This window comes from Hyaena hyaena, unplaced genomic scaffold (genome assembly GCF_003009895.1).
Source record: "Hyaena hyaena isolate Hyena2069 unplaced genomic scaffold, ASM300989v1 scaffold_582, whole genome shotgun sequence".
NCBI classification, from domain to species: Eukaryota; Metazoa; Chordata; class Mammalia; order Carnivora; family Hyaenidae; genus Hyaena; species Hyaena hyaena.
Genome location: NW_024081214.1, coordinates 862,026 through 878,533, shown reverse-complemented (window position 1 = coordinate 878,533; position 16,508 = coordinate 862,026). Strand labels below are relative to the sequence as shown.

Genomic DNA, 16,508 nt, shown 5'->3' with positions numbered 1-16,508 from the left:
TGTCTAAAGCAGATTTTTTGAATATTTTTTATGACAAAATTATAAATCCAGTTGCTTTTTATCTGCATGTGGCTTCTGACTGATGTTTTTCTTTTCTTGTGAGCAAGAGCCATATGAGAAATTAAGTTTTCTGGGCTAGATATTACCACCTACACATGTCCAGGACAATAAGATATATATTGAAATGGAAGGAATATAATAGTTGAAGACATGGTTTTGCTAAAGTGTACCATAGTGTGTTTGCTTTTTTTTTTTTTTTTTTTTAGCGGGTGGGAGAGCACTATTAAAATAGTTAAGGACTTGGGATCTGGAGTCAGATAGTATTAAGTTAGAATCCTGCCTCACTATTTGTTAGCTGTATGACTGTGGATAAGTTACTAACTTATTTCAATGCCACTTATTTTATAATTTATAAATTAGTGAATATCAGATGAGACTCTGTATAAAGTAGTTATATAATGTGTACAAATCATTATATAATTATTTGTCTTAAAATGATTTTTAAAAACTGTTTGCTAACATAGAGCACTTGGGTGACTCATTCAGTTAAGTGTTCAACTCTTGATTTTGGCTCAGGTCATGATCTTAAGGTGTTCAAGCCCCACGTTGGGCTCTGTGCTGACAGTGCCTAGCATGCTTAGGATTCTCTCTCTCCCTCTCTCTGCTCCTCCCCTGCTTGATATCTGTCTCTCTCTCTCTCTCAAAATAAACATTAGTTTTTTTTAAAAAAAGTGTTTACCTCAGAGTGTTGATTAAATCTGAAGATGTCATACATTTTATATTCATAGCACAATTTTTTGCTTTTGCCTTAATTTTTATTTATATATTTTATTAAGATATAATTCACATGTCACAAAACTCACCCTTTTAAAGTTTAGAATTCAGTGCTTTTTAGCATATTTACGAACTTGTATGGTCATCTCCGTACAAGAATATCATTCCCCCAAAGAAACCCATACCCATTAGCTGTCACTCTTTATCCCCTCTCTCCACTCCTGGGAACCACTAATCTACTTTCTGTCTCTGGATTTGCCTGTTCTGGACATTTCATATAAATGGAATATGTGACCTTTTGTATCAGGCTTCTTTCACTTCCCATGTTTTCAAGGATTGCCATGCTGTAACGTGTATCATTATTCCATATCTTTTTATTGCTGAATAACATTCCCTTGTGAGGAATAGCACATTTTACTTATCCATTCATCATTCACATGGGCTTTTGGCTTGTTTCAACTCACTGGCTGTTACGAAAATTTCTGCAACAGACACATGTACAAGTTTCTGTATGAACACGTGTTTTCAGTTCTTCTGGATGTATACCTAGGTAATATTGCTAGATCATAGAGTGACTCTTTCTGTATCTGGCTTATTTCACTTAACATAATGTCCTCCAGGTTGATTCATGTTGTCAAAGATATCATGATTTCCTTCTTTTTAAAAGCTGAATAATATTTCATTATGTACATATATGTGTCTATGAAATTTATACATAGGTATACATATCAGTTTATATTTATATATTTCATTGTGTGTGTGTGTGTGTGTGTGTGTGTGTCACATTTTCTTTACCCATTCACCCATCGATGGACACTTAGGTTGTTTCCATGTCTTCACTGTTGTCAATAATGCTGTAATGAACATGGAATTATAGATAGTGTTTCCATTTCCTTTGGATACATTGCTAGAAGTGGGATTGTTGAATCATTTGGTATTTCTGTTTTTAATTTTGAGGAACCTCCATACTGTTTTCCATAATGACTGCACCAATTCACATTCCCATCTGTTATGTACAAGGGTTTCCTTTTCTCCGTATCTTCACCAACACTTGTTACCTTTGACTTTTTTTTTTAAATGTTTATTTTGAGAGAAAGAGGAGAGAGAGTATCCCAAGTAGTCTCCATGCTGTCAGCACAGAGCCCCCAATGTGGGACTTGAATCCATGAACCATGAGATCATGACCTACCTGAAATCAAGAGTCAGACACTTAACTAACTGAGCCACACAGGGCCCTCACTTTTTGATAATAACTCTTCTAACAGGTGTGAGGTGAGATCTCATGGTTTTGATGCACATTCCCCTGATGATTGATGATGTTGAACATCTTTTTATGTACTTGTTGGTCATTTTTATGTCTTCTTTGGAAATACATATTCTTCTTTGAATGTATATTTTTGAAAGAAATTTCAAGGGATTGATTAAGTGGCAGGGACCTCGAGAGAGCCTTTTGAGGTAATGTTCTGTATCTTGATCTTAGTTGTGGTTATATGGATGTATTCACATTCATTGAGCAGTGAATTTAAATTAATGACTTATTGTATATAAGTTATATGTCAATAAAAAAGAAAAATCCTTACTTCATTGTACTTTTTATCATTTTAAAGCAGACCAGGGTAACTTTGTTTCAGAGATGAAATCTGAACACCCTTACAGGCACAGAAAATTCCTTCACAGTCTAGTCTAAGTTCTCTTGCTGTCTACACTTCCTACTTCCTTCCCTCTTTCCTATATTTTTTATATTTCTGCTGCAGTTCTCAGACTCACAAGACTTTTTTAATGTTTCATGGCCATTGAAGTTGCTCTTTTGCTAATGCATATCCTTTCTCCTCTCCATCTTGACTGACAAAAATACTATGTATTCTTTAAAACCTAGCTTTCTTTTGAGTCCCACAAGAAACATGCCTGATACTGTGTTCTCTCATAGCATTTTATTAACAAATCTTTGAGGTAGCATTTACCAATTTTTAAATTCACTTTTAAAACCTTTTTTTTAAATTAATTAGTTAATTAATTAATTTTTTGAGACACACACACACACACACAGACAAGGGTGAGTGGGGAAGGGACTGCAAGAGATAGAGACACAGAATCTGAAGCAAGCTCCAGGCTTTGAGCTGTCAGCACAGAGCCTGACGTGAGACTCAACTTCACAAACTGTGAGATCATAAACTGAGCCAAAGTAAGATGCTTAACCGACTGAGCCACCCAGGCACCCCAAAACCTTTTTATTTTAAAAGAATTATGGACTCAAAAGAAGTTACAAAATTACTACAATGAATCCATGTACTGCTGACTCAGTTTCCCAGCAGTAGCCCCGATCTAGACTGTGTTCTTCTTGAGGGAAGACATGCCTTTTCCATCTTTATATCTATAATTCCTAGGCAGTGAGGGTACTCAGTACATACCTGAATGATTGAGTCTAGCCCTACCCCCTTGTTTTACATGTGAAGAAACGTGGGCCTTAAGTTTTGATAAATAAAATAATACCTAGCTTTGCAGTAGCAAATCTAGAATTAGAGCTCATTTTCTCAATTCCAGGTTCGCTGTTCTTTCCAAGTGGACTCTTTGGTTTGTGAGCTCATTGATTTGTATCAGTTTTAGAGGAAGGAACAGTGTTAAAGTAATGCACTTCCTAGACTGTAGGGTACAGAAATATCAACTACGTAGCTTGTATTTCTGGACTTGTCTTTCCTAAAATTCTGATTCAGCAGGTCTGTTATAGGGCATAGGAATCAATATTTTAAACATATGCTTAGTCAGTATGTGTGGTCATAAAGATAGCTCAGAAGAGAGAACAACAGAACAGAGAGCCTAGAAATGGAACTGCACTGATATGGACATTTGATTTTTAACAAAGGTATCATTGAAGAAAGGAAATCTTTTCAACAAATGATGTTGCAACAACTAAATCCATATGGAAAAACAATGAACTTTAACCCCTACTTCCTCCCATACGGATCATTGATCTAAATATGACAATATTATAAACCTTGGAGAAGCAATCATAGTAGACTATCTTAAGGATGAGTAAAAGTTTCTTGGACAGGCCACAAAAAGAAATTATCATAAATTAAAAATTGCTAAGTTATACTTCATTAAGAACTATTGCTTCCCAAAAGGCACAATTAAGAAAATGCATAGGTAGATCACATAGTGGGAGACAATATTTGCAAAATATGTTTCAGACAAATGACAAGTATGCAGAAGATGTAAGTAACTCAGAATATATGAATATTTTCTATAAATCAATAATAAAAGGATAATCCAGTTTAAAAACTGGCAAAAAGACGGGGCACCTGGGTAGCTCAGTTGGTGAAGCGTCCAGCTTCGGGTCAGGTCATGATCTCACAGTTTGTGGGTTTAAGCCTTGCTTCAGGCTCTGTGCTTACAGCGCAGAGCCTGGAGCCTGCTTCAGATTCTGTCTCCCTCTCTCTGTGTGTCTCCCTCTCTCTCCACCTCTCCCCTGCTCACGCTGTCTCTCCCTTTCTCTCTCTCAAAAATAAATACACATTTGGAAAAAAAAAAAACTGGCAAAAATATATGAACAGACAAAAGATCCACAAATGGTTTTAATTTTTTTAAATGTGTATTTATTTTTGAGAGAGAGAGAGAAGGGGTGGGACAAGGCCAGAAAGAGAGGGAAACACAGAATTCAAAGCAAGCTTCAGGGTCTGAGCTGTCAGCACAGAGCCTGATGTGGGGCTCGAACTCACAAACTGTGAGATCATTCCCTGAGCTAAAGTAGGATGCTTAACTGACTGAGCCACCCAGGGGCCCCTACAGATGGTCTTCTGTGCACACAAAAAATGCACATAAAAATTATTCAATATTATCAATCATCCAGGAAATGAAAATTAAACTATAATGAGATTCCACTACTTAACCACCAGAATGGTTGAAATGAATAAGCAGACAAAGCCCAGTGTTGGAAAGATATTGAGCAACCAGAGCTCTTACATTTTGGGTGGGGATGCAAAATGGTAGTCACTCTGGGGAAAGTATGACAACTGTTCTTATATAAAAGTCTTTTTGTGGATATACTTTTAAAATTTCTCTTGGGTAGATACTTAGGAATGGAACTGCAGGGTGTATAATAAGCATTTCTACTCCTGGGTATTTGCTCAGCAGAAAGAAAGACTATACCCGTGAAAAATGTTACACAAGAATGTTCATGGAGAACAGCTTTTCTTCCTGGTCACCAAAACACAGGAATGGTCAGGTGTTCATCAACGGAAAATAAACAAAGCTGTGTTATAAACTCACACACAGGCATACGTTCATACTCAGCAATAAAAAAGGAACAAACTTCTGGATGAAATTTCAGAAATATGCTGAGGGAAAGCTTGACACAACAGAGTTCTCAGTTAACGCAATGTAAAGTTCAGTAGTGAAAAAAATGAGAACGCCTGCTGCCCCTGTGGAAGTAGGGAAGGTATTGACTAAGGGTCATGAGAGAACGTTCTCTGCTGGTAATAATGTTCTGTACCTTGATAGGGGTTGGGTCACACAGGTGTGTGCATTAGTCAGAACTCATTGAATGTTATGCTTAAGATTTGTGCATTTTACTACACATAGGCTTTACTGCAAGGGGAAAAAGCAGTTTTAAAAGTTGTGATTTTGATACAAGTGATCTCAAAACCACACTTTGAGAACCATTGGATTTGACTAATTTCAGAAATAATTCTTGCCATAAAATATAGTAATTCATAGATTACTAACATAACATTTTGAATTTTTTCTTTAAAAATTCATGTCACTTTAAATATTTTAATGGCTATATTTGTATTTAGTTATATAAATATTATATTAAATGTAACATTTCCTTATTAGGTTAATCAGAGAGTGGACAAGGATTTTTGACAATATTATATAGTTCATTATTTCAATAAGTATTCTTTTTTTTAAATAAATGTTCTTTTTTAATGTGAGGAATGTAAGCTTAATATCAGGAGAAATACCATACGGAAACAACTGTACACTGATAGATGTAATTGAATTGGTTAAAATGAGGTTTGAGAGGGATATTAAAGTGACATTTGGTAAACTGGGCAATGTTCCTCTTTCAGATAAACTCCTGCCTCTCACCCCCATGTGATAAGTATGTTTACTTATGTGATAGAGCTCTAGCATCCTTTACTTTAAGATTCTAGATGTTGAGAAGTTTGGAACTTCATGTATCTTAGTTGTAATATGAAATCTGCAAGCTTTCAAAAGGGCTCAAAAGTTTTATAGTTTCAAAACTGAAACTGTAACAGTAATGACCAAATGCTGACTCATGGGCACAAGGGAAATCTGACCTTACAGGTTTATACGTGAAATGAAATGATGTGTTCACCTGTCATGCCATATCCCAAATAATCTCTCCTACAGTAGGGTATTGGTCAGATGCCTGAAATTCCACCAACTAAAGATACCTGCCTGTGTCTCTAAATTTTCCTGATAAGAATCCCCTGGGGCACTCATTAAATTTCAGACTCCACCCTTAAAGATTGGAATTCCTCCCTTAGAGACTGATTCAGTAGGTCAGGTTGACAGTGGGTTGACAATTTGTATTTTTAACTAGTATCTTGTTGAAAATATAGATTCCTGGGCCCTACCCAGTGCTTCCCATTTATCTGGGATGAAGCCCCCAAATCTACATTTTTTGTGATTTTTACTTATTTTTTGAGAGAGAATAAGCCGAGGAGGGGCAGAGGGAGGGGACAGAGGATCTGAAGCAGGCCCTTCACTGACAGCAGCGAGCCCAGTATGGGGTTCAAACTCACAAACCGCAAGATCATGATCTGAGCTGAAGTCAGACACTCAACTGACTGAGCTACCCAGGTGCCCCCAAAACTGCATCTTTTAGAGTATATACAATGCATAATTCTGAAGACTGTCTTCCTAGTGTCACTGCCTTAGTGGAAGATCCTTGAGTAAGTTTTCAGTCACTCACTGACTCACAAGTGAGAAGAGGGAAGGGGGAGATTGAAGGAAGATAATTTAAGAATTGAGGGCAGACCTTAGTGTAAGACAGATGTGGACGACAGAACTTGAGGGACAGTGAACATGCCGAAGAGAGAGAATCTTCTGGGATCTGTCCAATGGCTACAGTACTTGCTACCATTTTTGTGGGAGTGGAGCATGGGCAGCCCATTGTACAGTGACTTTTTAAAGCAACTACATTCATTAGTTTTCAGATGGTGAGAAAAATTCAGGGTCCTTCTGTTCACCACTAAAAATCTGCCTGCATGCCCTAAGTTGCCAGTTGTTTTACGTGCTAATGGAAACCTAGCCACTACAAACATTTATTGATTTTTCCCTTGTGTAGTAAGAAGAAAACATAACTTATAGACCATCTTCTGGCAGAAGATGATAGATTTGGATCAGAAACGGGAGGCGCTGGAAGCCAGGAATCAAAAGTGAAGAACTTCTGCAAGCCCTTGGGTGATAAAGGTAACAGGGACTTATTTATTTACTCACATGTCCCACGTTATCATTAGGTAGTAACCCAATGTGAGTGTGTTGCTTTCAGGCTGATGTGTACCATCGCACATGTGAGGGAGAGAGTGGAATAAGTTGCTAGAAATGGGTCTTGAGTGCACATTTCTCTTCAGGCTGCCTCAGTCAGCACTTCCCATCATTATCTTGTCGCTATTCACTTCTACTCATTACCCAGGACCCTTTCTCCACCTTTCCAGGGCGAGAGCCTGTTCTGAAATGCCGTCATTATTATTCATAGCTAACATTTGTTCAATTCTTTTGCTGCTAGGCACCATGATGCTGTGCTTTCCCTGCATTTTTCATTCCCTTCTCAAAACAACTCAAATGGTCCAAATGCTATGATTATGATCCATTTTGTAGATCAAACATCTGAGCTTCCAAAGAGGTTATATAGCTTGCCCAGGATCTCACAGCTAAGAAATGGCAGAACCAGATTTTCATGCTTTCTTTCCTTTTTTTTTTTAAATTAAAAAAAATTTTTAATGTTTGTTTATTTTTGAGAGAGAGACAGAGCACAAGTAGGGAAGGGTCAGAGAGAGACAGAGAAACAGAATCCAAAGCAGGTTCCAGGCTCTGAGCCATCAGCACAGACCCCGACGTGGGGCTAGAACCCACTAACCGTGAGATTATGACCTGAGCCGAAGTCGGATGCTTAACTACTAAGCCACCAGGCGCCCCTAAACTCACGCTTTCTGATTTCTAATTCCATACTCAGAAAATGGGGAACTGCACTTGCACCTTCTCCAGTTCCAGAACACATATCCCAACCGGACAGACCACTTGTGAAAGGCCGTTAGTCCCTGAGATTTAAAAGCATTAAAGCTTTCATTATGAAATTTTTAAAAATCAGAGAAGAGAAAGAAACCACCTATAATATTGCTAGCCTTACATAACTATGACTAATATCTTCATGTATTTGCTTTCAGGCTATTTTGGCAAATGAATATATTTTCCTATAGTATATATACATATATTCTTTAGTATCCTGATACATATTTTTTTAAGTTTATTTATTTTGACAGAGAGGGAGTGCATGCATACAAGTTGGGGAGGAGCAGAGAGAGAAGGAGAGAGAGAAAACCCCAAGCAGGCTCTGCACTATCAGTGCAGAGCCTGATGCAGGGCTTGTACTAATGAACCATGAGATCATGAGATGAGCTGAGCTGAAGTCAGATGCCCAAGCAACTGAGTCACCCAGGTGCCCCAGGGTCCTGATATTTTAAATATAAGTAGAATTTTCCTACTCGTACCCAGATTTTAATGAGTCTCAAGTGAAGCTGTAAGACTTCTAGCAGTTTGAAGGAAGGATAGCAAGTGAATGAATGAATGAATGAATGAGTTTGCTTCCATGTATGGAATATTACATGTCTGTGTGCTTGTCACTTGTTTTTTCTGCATTCAGAGAAGAGAACCAGTGTTCTAGTTTAAATTTTGTAGAACACTTCAAGTAGTATGAACAAAGAACACACTCTCCCAACTCAAGTATGTTTTACCTGTCTTTCCAGGTCTTGCTCAAATCCACACCCCCTTTTTAAGCCTTTTTAGATTTCTAAGCTGATAATAACCTTTCTCTACTCCAGTCTCAACTTTCTGGCAATACCTCACATGTCAAATTCACTATGCTTTCTATCTGCTAGTTATAGTATTTTCTGTCCTATTCTCTTATACCTTTTCTATCTACAGCAGCTAACCCAGTCTTTTTCAGGGTGTCACTTATGTTTTTTTTAGCATTTTGGTATTCAAACCAAAGTGCTATTAATTTCTCTAACATACTAGAATAACTTTGAACTTTCTGGTTTGTTCTTCCATGCTGTGTAGGTTCCTATCATTGTAACCATGCCAGAAATGACAGAGAATGAGACTCCTACAAAAAGGCAGCACAGGTATGTAGCCCTGGTCCAAAAATAATGTACTTTGGGTAGATAAGCAGCAGAATTAGTCCCCATTTTGCTAAATAGGCAATTCTCAGGGAACTTTCATTTGGATGCCGGGAAGACCATTACTCTTCAGAAATATGTGTGGATAAATAAATACAGATTTACAGAAAGGAGTACATAGTTAAAATTTACCTGTCCTCCTTACTTTACAGACAGTGTAACAAGAATGACGATGAGCAATTAAAATTTTATAATGCCAAATCTATGCTAAGTGTTTTGTTTCTCCTGAAACTTTTACTTGCATACAGTATCACAGTCTTCGTAGATCGTTAAGTTCATTTAGGCAGAAGTCAATTTGAATAGACATTTTGTGACATTATAATTTTGTAGTATTACCATATGCACATCAGTATAGTATTACTTCTGGTTCTTCATATAAGCCCCCTTCTGAATTTCTAGCATTTGGGGCAGTGTTTCTGCTTAGAATTGCATGGCCAATGCTTTCATTAATATTGAAATCCCCATTCTCTTTCCTTACCAAATAACTATTAGGGATTGCTAATGTATTGAGTAATTGTATATAAAATGGAAATTCAGTGGTTTTAGTTAGATTAGCTTTTAAGAAAAACTAAGAGTTTGGATAAACTAAGGCACACAAATGCAACAGATGGCTCAAATGTCAATTGTCTGTGCATGGGTGCTGGTGGCGGCCATGTTTTCCTACCTGGGGATTAAAACGTTCCTTTATACTTGTTTGTATCCCTGATGCACTCACTGTACCCCTTGCCAGGTGCCAGGACAAACATCAGAAGTCACCTACTTGGTACATCACTTTGAGAGTTGACTAACTCTTGAATTACATTTTTCAAATAGTTAAGGTTTTCAGTGATTGATTTACTTCCCAACCAATGACTTTTGGCTATGGAAGCATAGAGAATTGTAGTTACTTTTGGAAATTGTAGATTCTAAATTTATATTGATGTATCTGCAGTTGGGTTTTCATACCATAATAAGATAGTTTCTTACTGATGCAACAAATACAAATTCATAAAATTTATTTCTATGGTTCTCAGAATATAAAGTGGAGAAAATGTTTTCCTGTTATTTTCCTGTTCCTTTTATCTGCATTTTTTGTTTCAGAAAGAAAAACCGGGAGACACACAATGCAGGTAGAAACAATAATTTCAATTGTATTTGTTAGCACTTTTTGCATTCATAATGAAGTTATACTGTAGTTGATTGTAAGTTTCTTTGTTACAAACATAGAATCATTATTCCTTATGTTTTAGGAAAATGTTCCATTACTGTGTTTGTTCCTGTATGGTTTAATTGACAAAACACCCCTCGAGTCTCACAAAGATGGCTAGTTTATCATCTGATTCATTGTTTAGATAATTTAAGGATTAATACTCCTCTGGAATTAGTGTTTTAAGTGATTTCACCCACTGGGGAAATTCAGCTTTACTTCTCCCAAATGGATAAAGAGTATATCTTTGCAGAACTCCAGGAGGGGCTGGCTGCCTGGAGGAGTAGGGGGGAGATGGGCAGTGGACTGTAGACCTTAAAAGTCCATGAAATGTGAACAGCCTTAAATGAAGTTGTGGAGTCCTCAATTATAGGAAGAAATGTAGAAAATAAACATTTGGTTTTATCTCAAAAGTCAAAATTATAGGCCAAAGCCAGATAAACATTTACAGAAGTAATTGTGCATACTTTTACAGTTTGGTACATTTTGTAACATTTTATTTTCCAGGGGCTACAGTCAGATCTGAAACAAAATATTTTTAGACATTAATGTCTATTACACTATAAATGATACCTTCCTTTCCCTAAGGAAAGGATCCTGGGGGAATTTTTCTATGGGAAGATGTGGTGAGCACTGATGGAATATTGCTGTTTCCCAGAATGAGAATTTCCTGCCTTTGAATTCCCCTTTATCACTGTGGGTCACAGTGTTGGTTTTTTCCACCTCCATAGGTGAAAAAATCCACTCCTAGGTAACAACAAATACCGTTATTAGAGAATTTAGAAAAAAGGTGATATCATACTTTATTGTTTTGCCTTCTTTGGCCAAATGAATTAAATCTAATCTTTTTTTTGACCATAGGAACTGAATACTCTTACTGCAGCCAACTCACATGGTGTCATAAATATGTCCTGATAGTAATTTATTATGAGAGAGTAATTAGATATTATTGAAAATAAGTCTTTACTGATAGATTGTGAAGCAAAAAGTATGTATTTTGCGCAACGAGACCTGCTTATTGTTAATCTGAACAATTACTGGAATCTTTTGTTAGAAACGAAGGTTTTAGAAACCCTTCTGAGAGAAAATAGCCAAACTAATATTTTTACTTACAGCGTCTTATTGAAATTATTTAGATCATCTCGTACCCTCTTGCCCTTTCCATACGGTCTTTAAAGTTGTGGCATGGGAGCCTGAATACTTCTCAATTTGGTTGAGATATTGTGAGTTGGCCAGTTTCTTAGATGGGAAAAATCCTACATGGCCAGGGTGACTCCTAGAAATTTTACGTCATAACTGATAGCTGTTCTATTTCAAAAATGCCTTCTAGTCATCCTACAATGTGCTTTAAGGTTCTGTAATCTGCCTAAATAGATCCCATTTGCCTCTTTGCTATAAAAAGTCAGCCTTCTACTAATTTAGCTTGTTAGTGGGTTCTTAAAATTTAGTTATCACTAAAATCTCCAGTAATTACTTGAAACATAATAATGGCCTAACAGTAAAGTAATATTAGCAACTTCTGTTTATAATTTGAATTTAACTATTATAGATCACATTTTTAAAGTGCTAATAAAAATATAGCTCATATCAGTTCCCATAATACTAGACTCTTAGAAACTGTCTTCTAGTTATTTGTCTTCAGTAGATACCATTTGATAAGATTTGCTAGGGATTTCTTTACCTAAAATTTCTTTACCCTGGGAGAATAGTGAACTATGGCAGTGGTACCATAAGGTTTGATAAATGGATTTTCCCCCTATCTAGTGGAGAGGCATAGAAAGAAGAAAATCAATGCTGGAATAAACAGGATAGGAGAGCTGATCCCATGTTCCCCTGCCCTGAAGCAGGTAAGAAGTCCACTCATATTTTCATTCATTACTTGTGACCAGATAATTCCCTAAGTGGTTTCTTTGTTCAGTGTGATTATTTTTGTTTCCTGTCATTTTGGGTTTTGGAGTTAATAATTGCCTTGTTTTTCATTTGCTTAATTTTCTATATACCTATCTTTAATTTTTCCCAAACTTATAGTAGTCTTCTAGTAGAGTGTTCTACATGATCTAATGGACCATATAATTTCTAGATCTTTAAGATCTTGACTTATTCAGTCCCACGATTATGTTCATTTATGTGCTACAGTATTCACCAGGCATTTCTTTTATTTTCTGCCAATCATATTTTTTATTACCTTTAAATTCTTACCTAGACTCTTCCAAGGGTCTCTATTTTATTCTCTGTGCCCTTTCTGCCTCCACTGGTACTTAAATCTCAGCTTATTAAAGTTTTCCCTCATGAAGACAGCTTTTTATTTCTTCTGATAATGAGGATAAAGTGTGCTTACTAAAAAAAAAAAAATGGAAACAATATGGAAGTCATAAAAAGTTTGAAAAGTAAATTGATATCTTACTCCTAGGTTCTAACTACTATTACAAATGTTGTTACACATCTCTTTGGACATTGCTTTATAAATGTGTGTGTGTGTATATATATTATATATATATATATGATATATATAACATATTATATATTCATAATATATTACATAATTCATATAATATATATTCATAATATATGTTTCATAACCTGCCTTGTCATTTTCATTCAGTGGTACTTAGTAGACTTTTGGTCATAGATACCTTTTTCTCATATGATCTCCTTTCTTTTTGATGATTATATAGTGTTTCATGATAGTGGGATATCATAAATTATGTTAGCCTTTTTTGGTTACCTGTTAATTAGGTTAATATATAAACATAACACATAGCACTAAAAAGCTTAAAACAACATTAGTCTCTGGCCTGCCTACCTCCCACCTCCAATACAGCATTTATTTTTTAAAAAATTTTTGTGTGTGTTTTTTTAGTTATTTTTGAGATTCAGTGAGAGATAGTGTGAGCAGGGGAGGGTCAGAGAGAGAGGGAGATATAGAATCCGAAGACAGGCTCCAGGCTTTGAGCTAGCTGTCAGCACAGAGCCCAGTGCAAGACTCGAACCCACAAATGTGAGATCATGACCTGAGCTGAAGTCGGATGCTTAACCGACTGAGCCACCCAGGCACTCCCACAATACAGCAATTTAAAGACATCCATTCTCGACTGTTTCTTCTGGTATCCACATTTATATTTTGAAATAACATGCTTATATTATTATATCATACTTTTCTATTTTAGATTTTATCTATTGACTTCCTCTTGTCAAATCCTCCCATAGAATTCCACCATAACTTTTGATGAAATCATTATTCAGTTCTTATGATATTAAGACTGTAAATACTGTTTATGGTAAGCCAAGGAGTACTCTTATTTTGTTTTGTTTCATATGAAAATTTTTTGCGGGGGGGCTGTTAATTGCCTCACTGCTTTTCATTTTCCATATACCTATCTTTCTATTTATTTACTTTAGATTTTTTAAATTTTAGTTTTTTATTTTTACATAAGCTATACACCCAGTATAGGGCTCGAGATCAAGAGTTGCATGCTCTAGTAACCGAACCAGCCAGGTGTCTCTCTATACATCTATCTTTATTTCTTTCCATACTTTCAACAGTCCCTTAAAGTTTCTACATACTCAACTGTACTACATAATGGCCATTTTCTTTTTTTTCCTTTGAGACTTTCCTCCTGGAACCCTCTTCAATCTGCCCTTCTTCAATCTTAATTGGTTGGTCTTTTGCAACTCTTCTGTTTTCTTTTTTTTTTTTCTTTTTAAGTAGGCTTCATGCCCAGCACAGAGCTCAGGGCAGGGCTCTACCTCATGACCCTGAGATCAAGACCTGAGCTGAGATCAAGAGTTGGACACTTAACCAACTGAGCCACCCAAGCGCCCCTCTAACTCTTCTGTTTTTAATTTCAGCTCTCATAAATTTAATTTCCAAGAGTCTTTTTCTTATTCTCTTTGTTCTTTTTCATATCACCTGTTTGTATCATGGATACAATACCATCTCAATCTCTGAGAATGTTATATATGTTTTTTAAAATAATTTTTCTTCTGTTTTCTATATTGTCTTTCTTTCTTCTGATTTTCTTTTACCCCCTTTGTTTTGAGGTTTTGTCTTTCCTTTTGAAGAGTTTCCTTAAATACCTGGTAATACTTAACTGTTTTCTCATATTTGAGAATGAGACATTAAACTTTAAAAGCTGATTGAATAGGGTTGATTTTTGGTGACCTAACTATTGAGTGATTAGGTGGTAAGCTAGTGTTGTTTTAGTGGACCTAAAAAATAACAGTATTGGTGGCTTCTTTTATTTTGGGGATAGCTGTTAACTTTTACTTTCCAGCAAAGAATCCTTCAGCCCCCTATCTAGGAATGGGAAGGAGTATAAAGCTGGTTGCCATATTGTGGGAGCTGTCTGGGAGGGGTACTGGAGCATCTCATGCTTTAGGAGGAGAATTTTACTTTACCCTCCTGTTTACACTGAGGAGTCTCATTTTGTCCACTTCTGTGCCTAGCATTCCTGAAGCAGAAATTCTCTGGTCCGAATTTCACAGAAAATAAACTTGTCTCATATGGTTGGGGTAGGAATGAGAAGTCATCCAGTTGCATAGGATGTGTGTGTGGTGGGGGAGGGGGAATAGTTTTATTACTGCATAAGAAAAGTCTTTCCACCAGTCCCCTCAGTCTTACCTTACCCAACCTTTTGTGGTAGTTTGAGCTTCCCAGTCCTGAACCTCTGCAGGCTTTCTGATGGCCAGATCAGTTCCTTCTGCAGGATGGTACTTAGGCTTGCATAAACATGATTTTGTTTTGTTTTGTTTTGTTTTTTAATGTACTTTGTTTCCTTAACATGATAGCAAATTTTTTTTTTAATGTTTTTATTTCTAGGAGAGAGAGAGAGACAGCATGAGCAGGGGAGGGTCAGAGAGAGAGGGAGTCACAGACTCTGAAACAGGCTCCAGGCTCTGAGCTGGCAGTCAGCACAGAGCCCGACGCTGGGCTCGAGCCCACGAATCGCGAGATCATGACCTAAGCGAAAGTCAGACGCTTAACCGACTAAGCCGCCCAGGCGCCCCAACATGATAGCAAATTTAAGGGCAGGGACTATGCCTTCTGATAGTTTTGGGTTTTTTTTTTTTTTCCTCTACATCTCAACGTACAATAGCTTCTCAGGAAATAATGGTGTTTGCTCAGTAAAATCTTATTTTCCTGCTTTTGACTGTCTTCCCTACAAGTTTTTCTGAAAGGAAACTACAATCATTTCACTTTCTTGGTGTCCTAGAATGTTCCAGTGGAAGTCAGTATTTGGCTCCCAGAAGCTGAGTAGATTCAGATTTTCTTCACTATTGCTATGTGTCCTCAGCCCCATTTGCAGTAGGGAGACAGGAGATGGGCATTATTAGCTTCTGCCTTCGTCTCATTCTTGCTTTAAGAAAGCACAGTTATCAGGACACCTGGGTGGCTCAGTCACTTGAGCAATGACTCTTGATTTAGGATCAAGTCATGATCCCAGCGTCATGGGATCAAGCCCTGTGTTGGATCTGCACTGAGCATGGAACGTGCTAAAGATTCTCTTTCCCTCTACTTCCTCTCCTCTCCCCTACTCGTGTTCTCTCTCTTTAAAAACAAACAAACAAACAAATAAATAAATAAAATTTTAAAAAACCAATAACTATTTTTTCTCTCTGGAGTAAAACGTTTCTTAGATTGTATTGGGTCTCTATTGGGACTCAGTCTAAGAAACCCAGAATTGTAATTTTGTGATCCAAAGCTCTATATCCCTGATTCCTACCCTAAAAGAACTATCAGATAAAGTACTGGGGATATTTAATAATAAGCAAACTGGAACAGAAGTTAAACATTCACTGCAATATTTTTGATAGCTGAAGAATAAAAAACCAAAATGCCTCTTATATAGCTTAAATAGTTATCTATTTAAAATAGAAAATAAAATAACTACAGCCTTTAGAAAGTATAACATAGATATCTAAACCCTGTATGGAAGTATCTCCAAGATATATTTGTAAATAGAAAACAACAATGTAGCATAGTGCTTATAGTATTCTTCTGGCGTTTTTTGTTCTGGGAGGACACACAAGTAACTATGATGGCTTACCTCTGGAAAAAGGTCTAAAGAGCTAAAGCCAAAAGGAATGTCACTTATATTTTTATTTTTAACAATTGTTCATAGAGT

At 36.6% G+C, this 16,508-nt stretch overlaps 1 protein-coding gene across 2 annotated transcripts in view; it reads left to right on the top strand.

The window, feature by feature from the left end:
- The window catches only part of USF3 (upstream transcription factor family member 3), a 51,575-nt gene that overhangs the window by 21,745 nt on the left and 13,322 nt on the right, over positions 1-16,508 (top strand). The window contains exons 2-5 of one of the 2 annotated variants that reach the window (XM_039256635.1): positions 7,088-7,212; positions 9,079-9,143; positions 10,278-10,306; positions 12,148-12,230. In XM_039256635.1, coding sequence (XP_039112566.1) covers positions 9,097-9,143; positions 10,278-10,306; positions 12,148-12,230 — 159 coding nt within the window. In that variant the 5' untranslated portion in view covers positions 7,088-7,212; positions 9,079-9,096. The remainder of the gene's footprint in view (positions 1-7,087; positions 7,213-9,078; positions 9,144-10,277; positions 10,307-12,147; positions 12,231-16,508) is intronic. The other variant, XM_039256636.1, reaches the window with a different exon arrangement.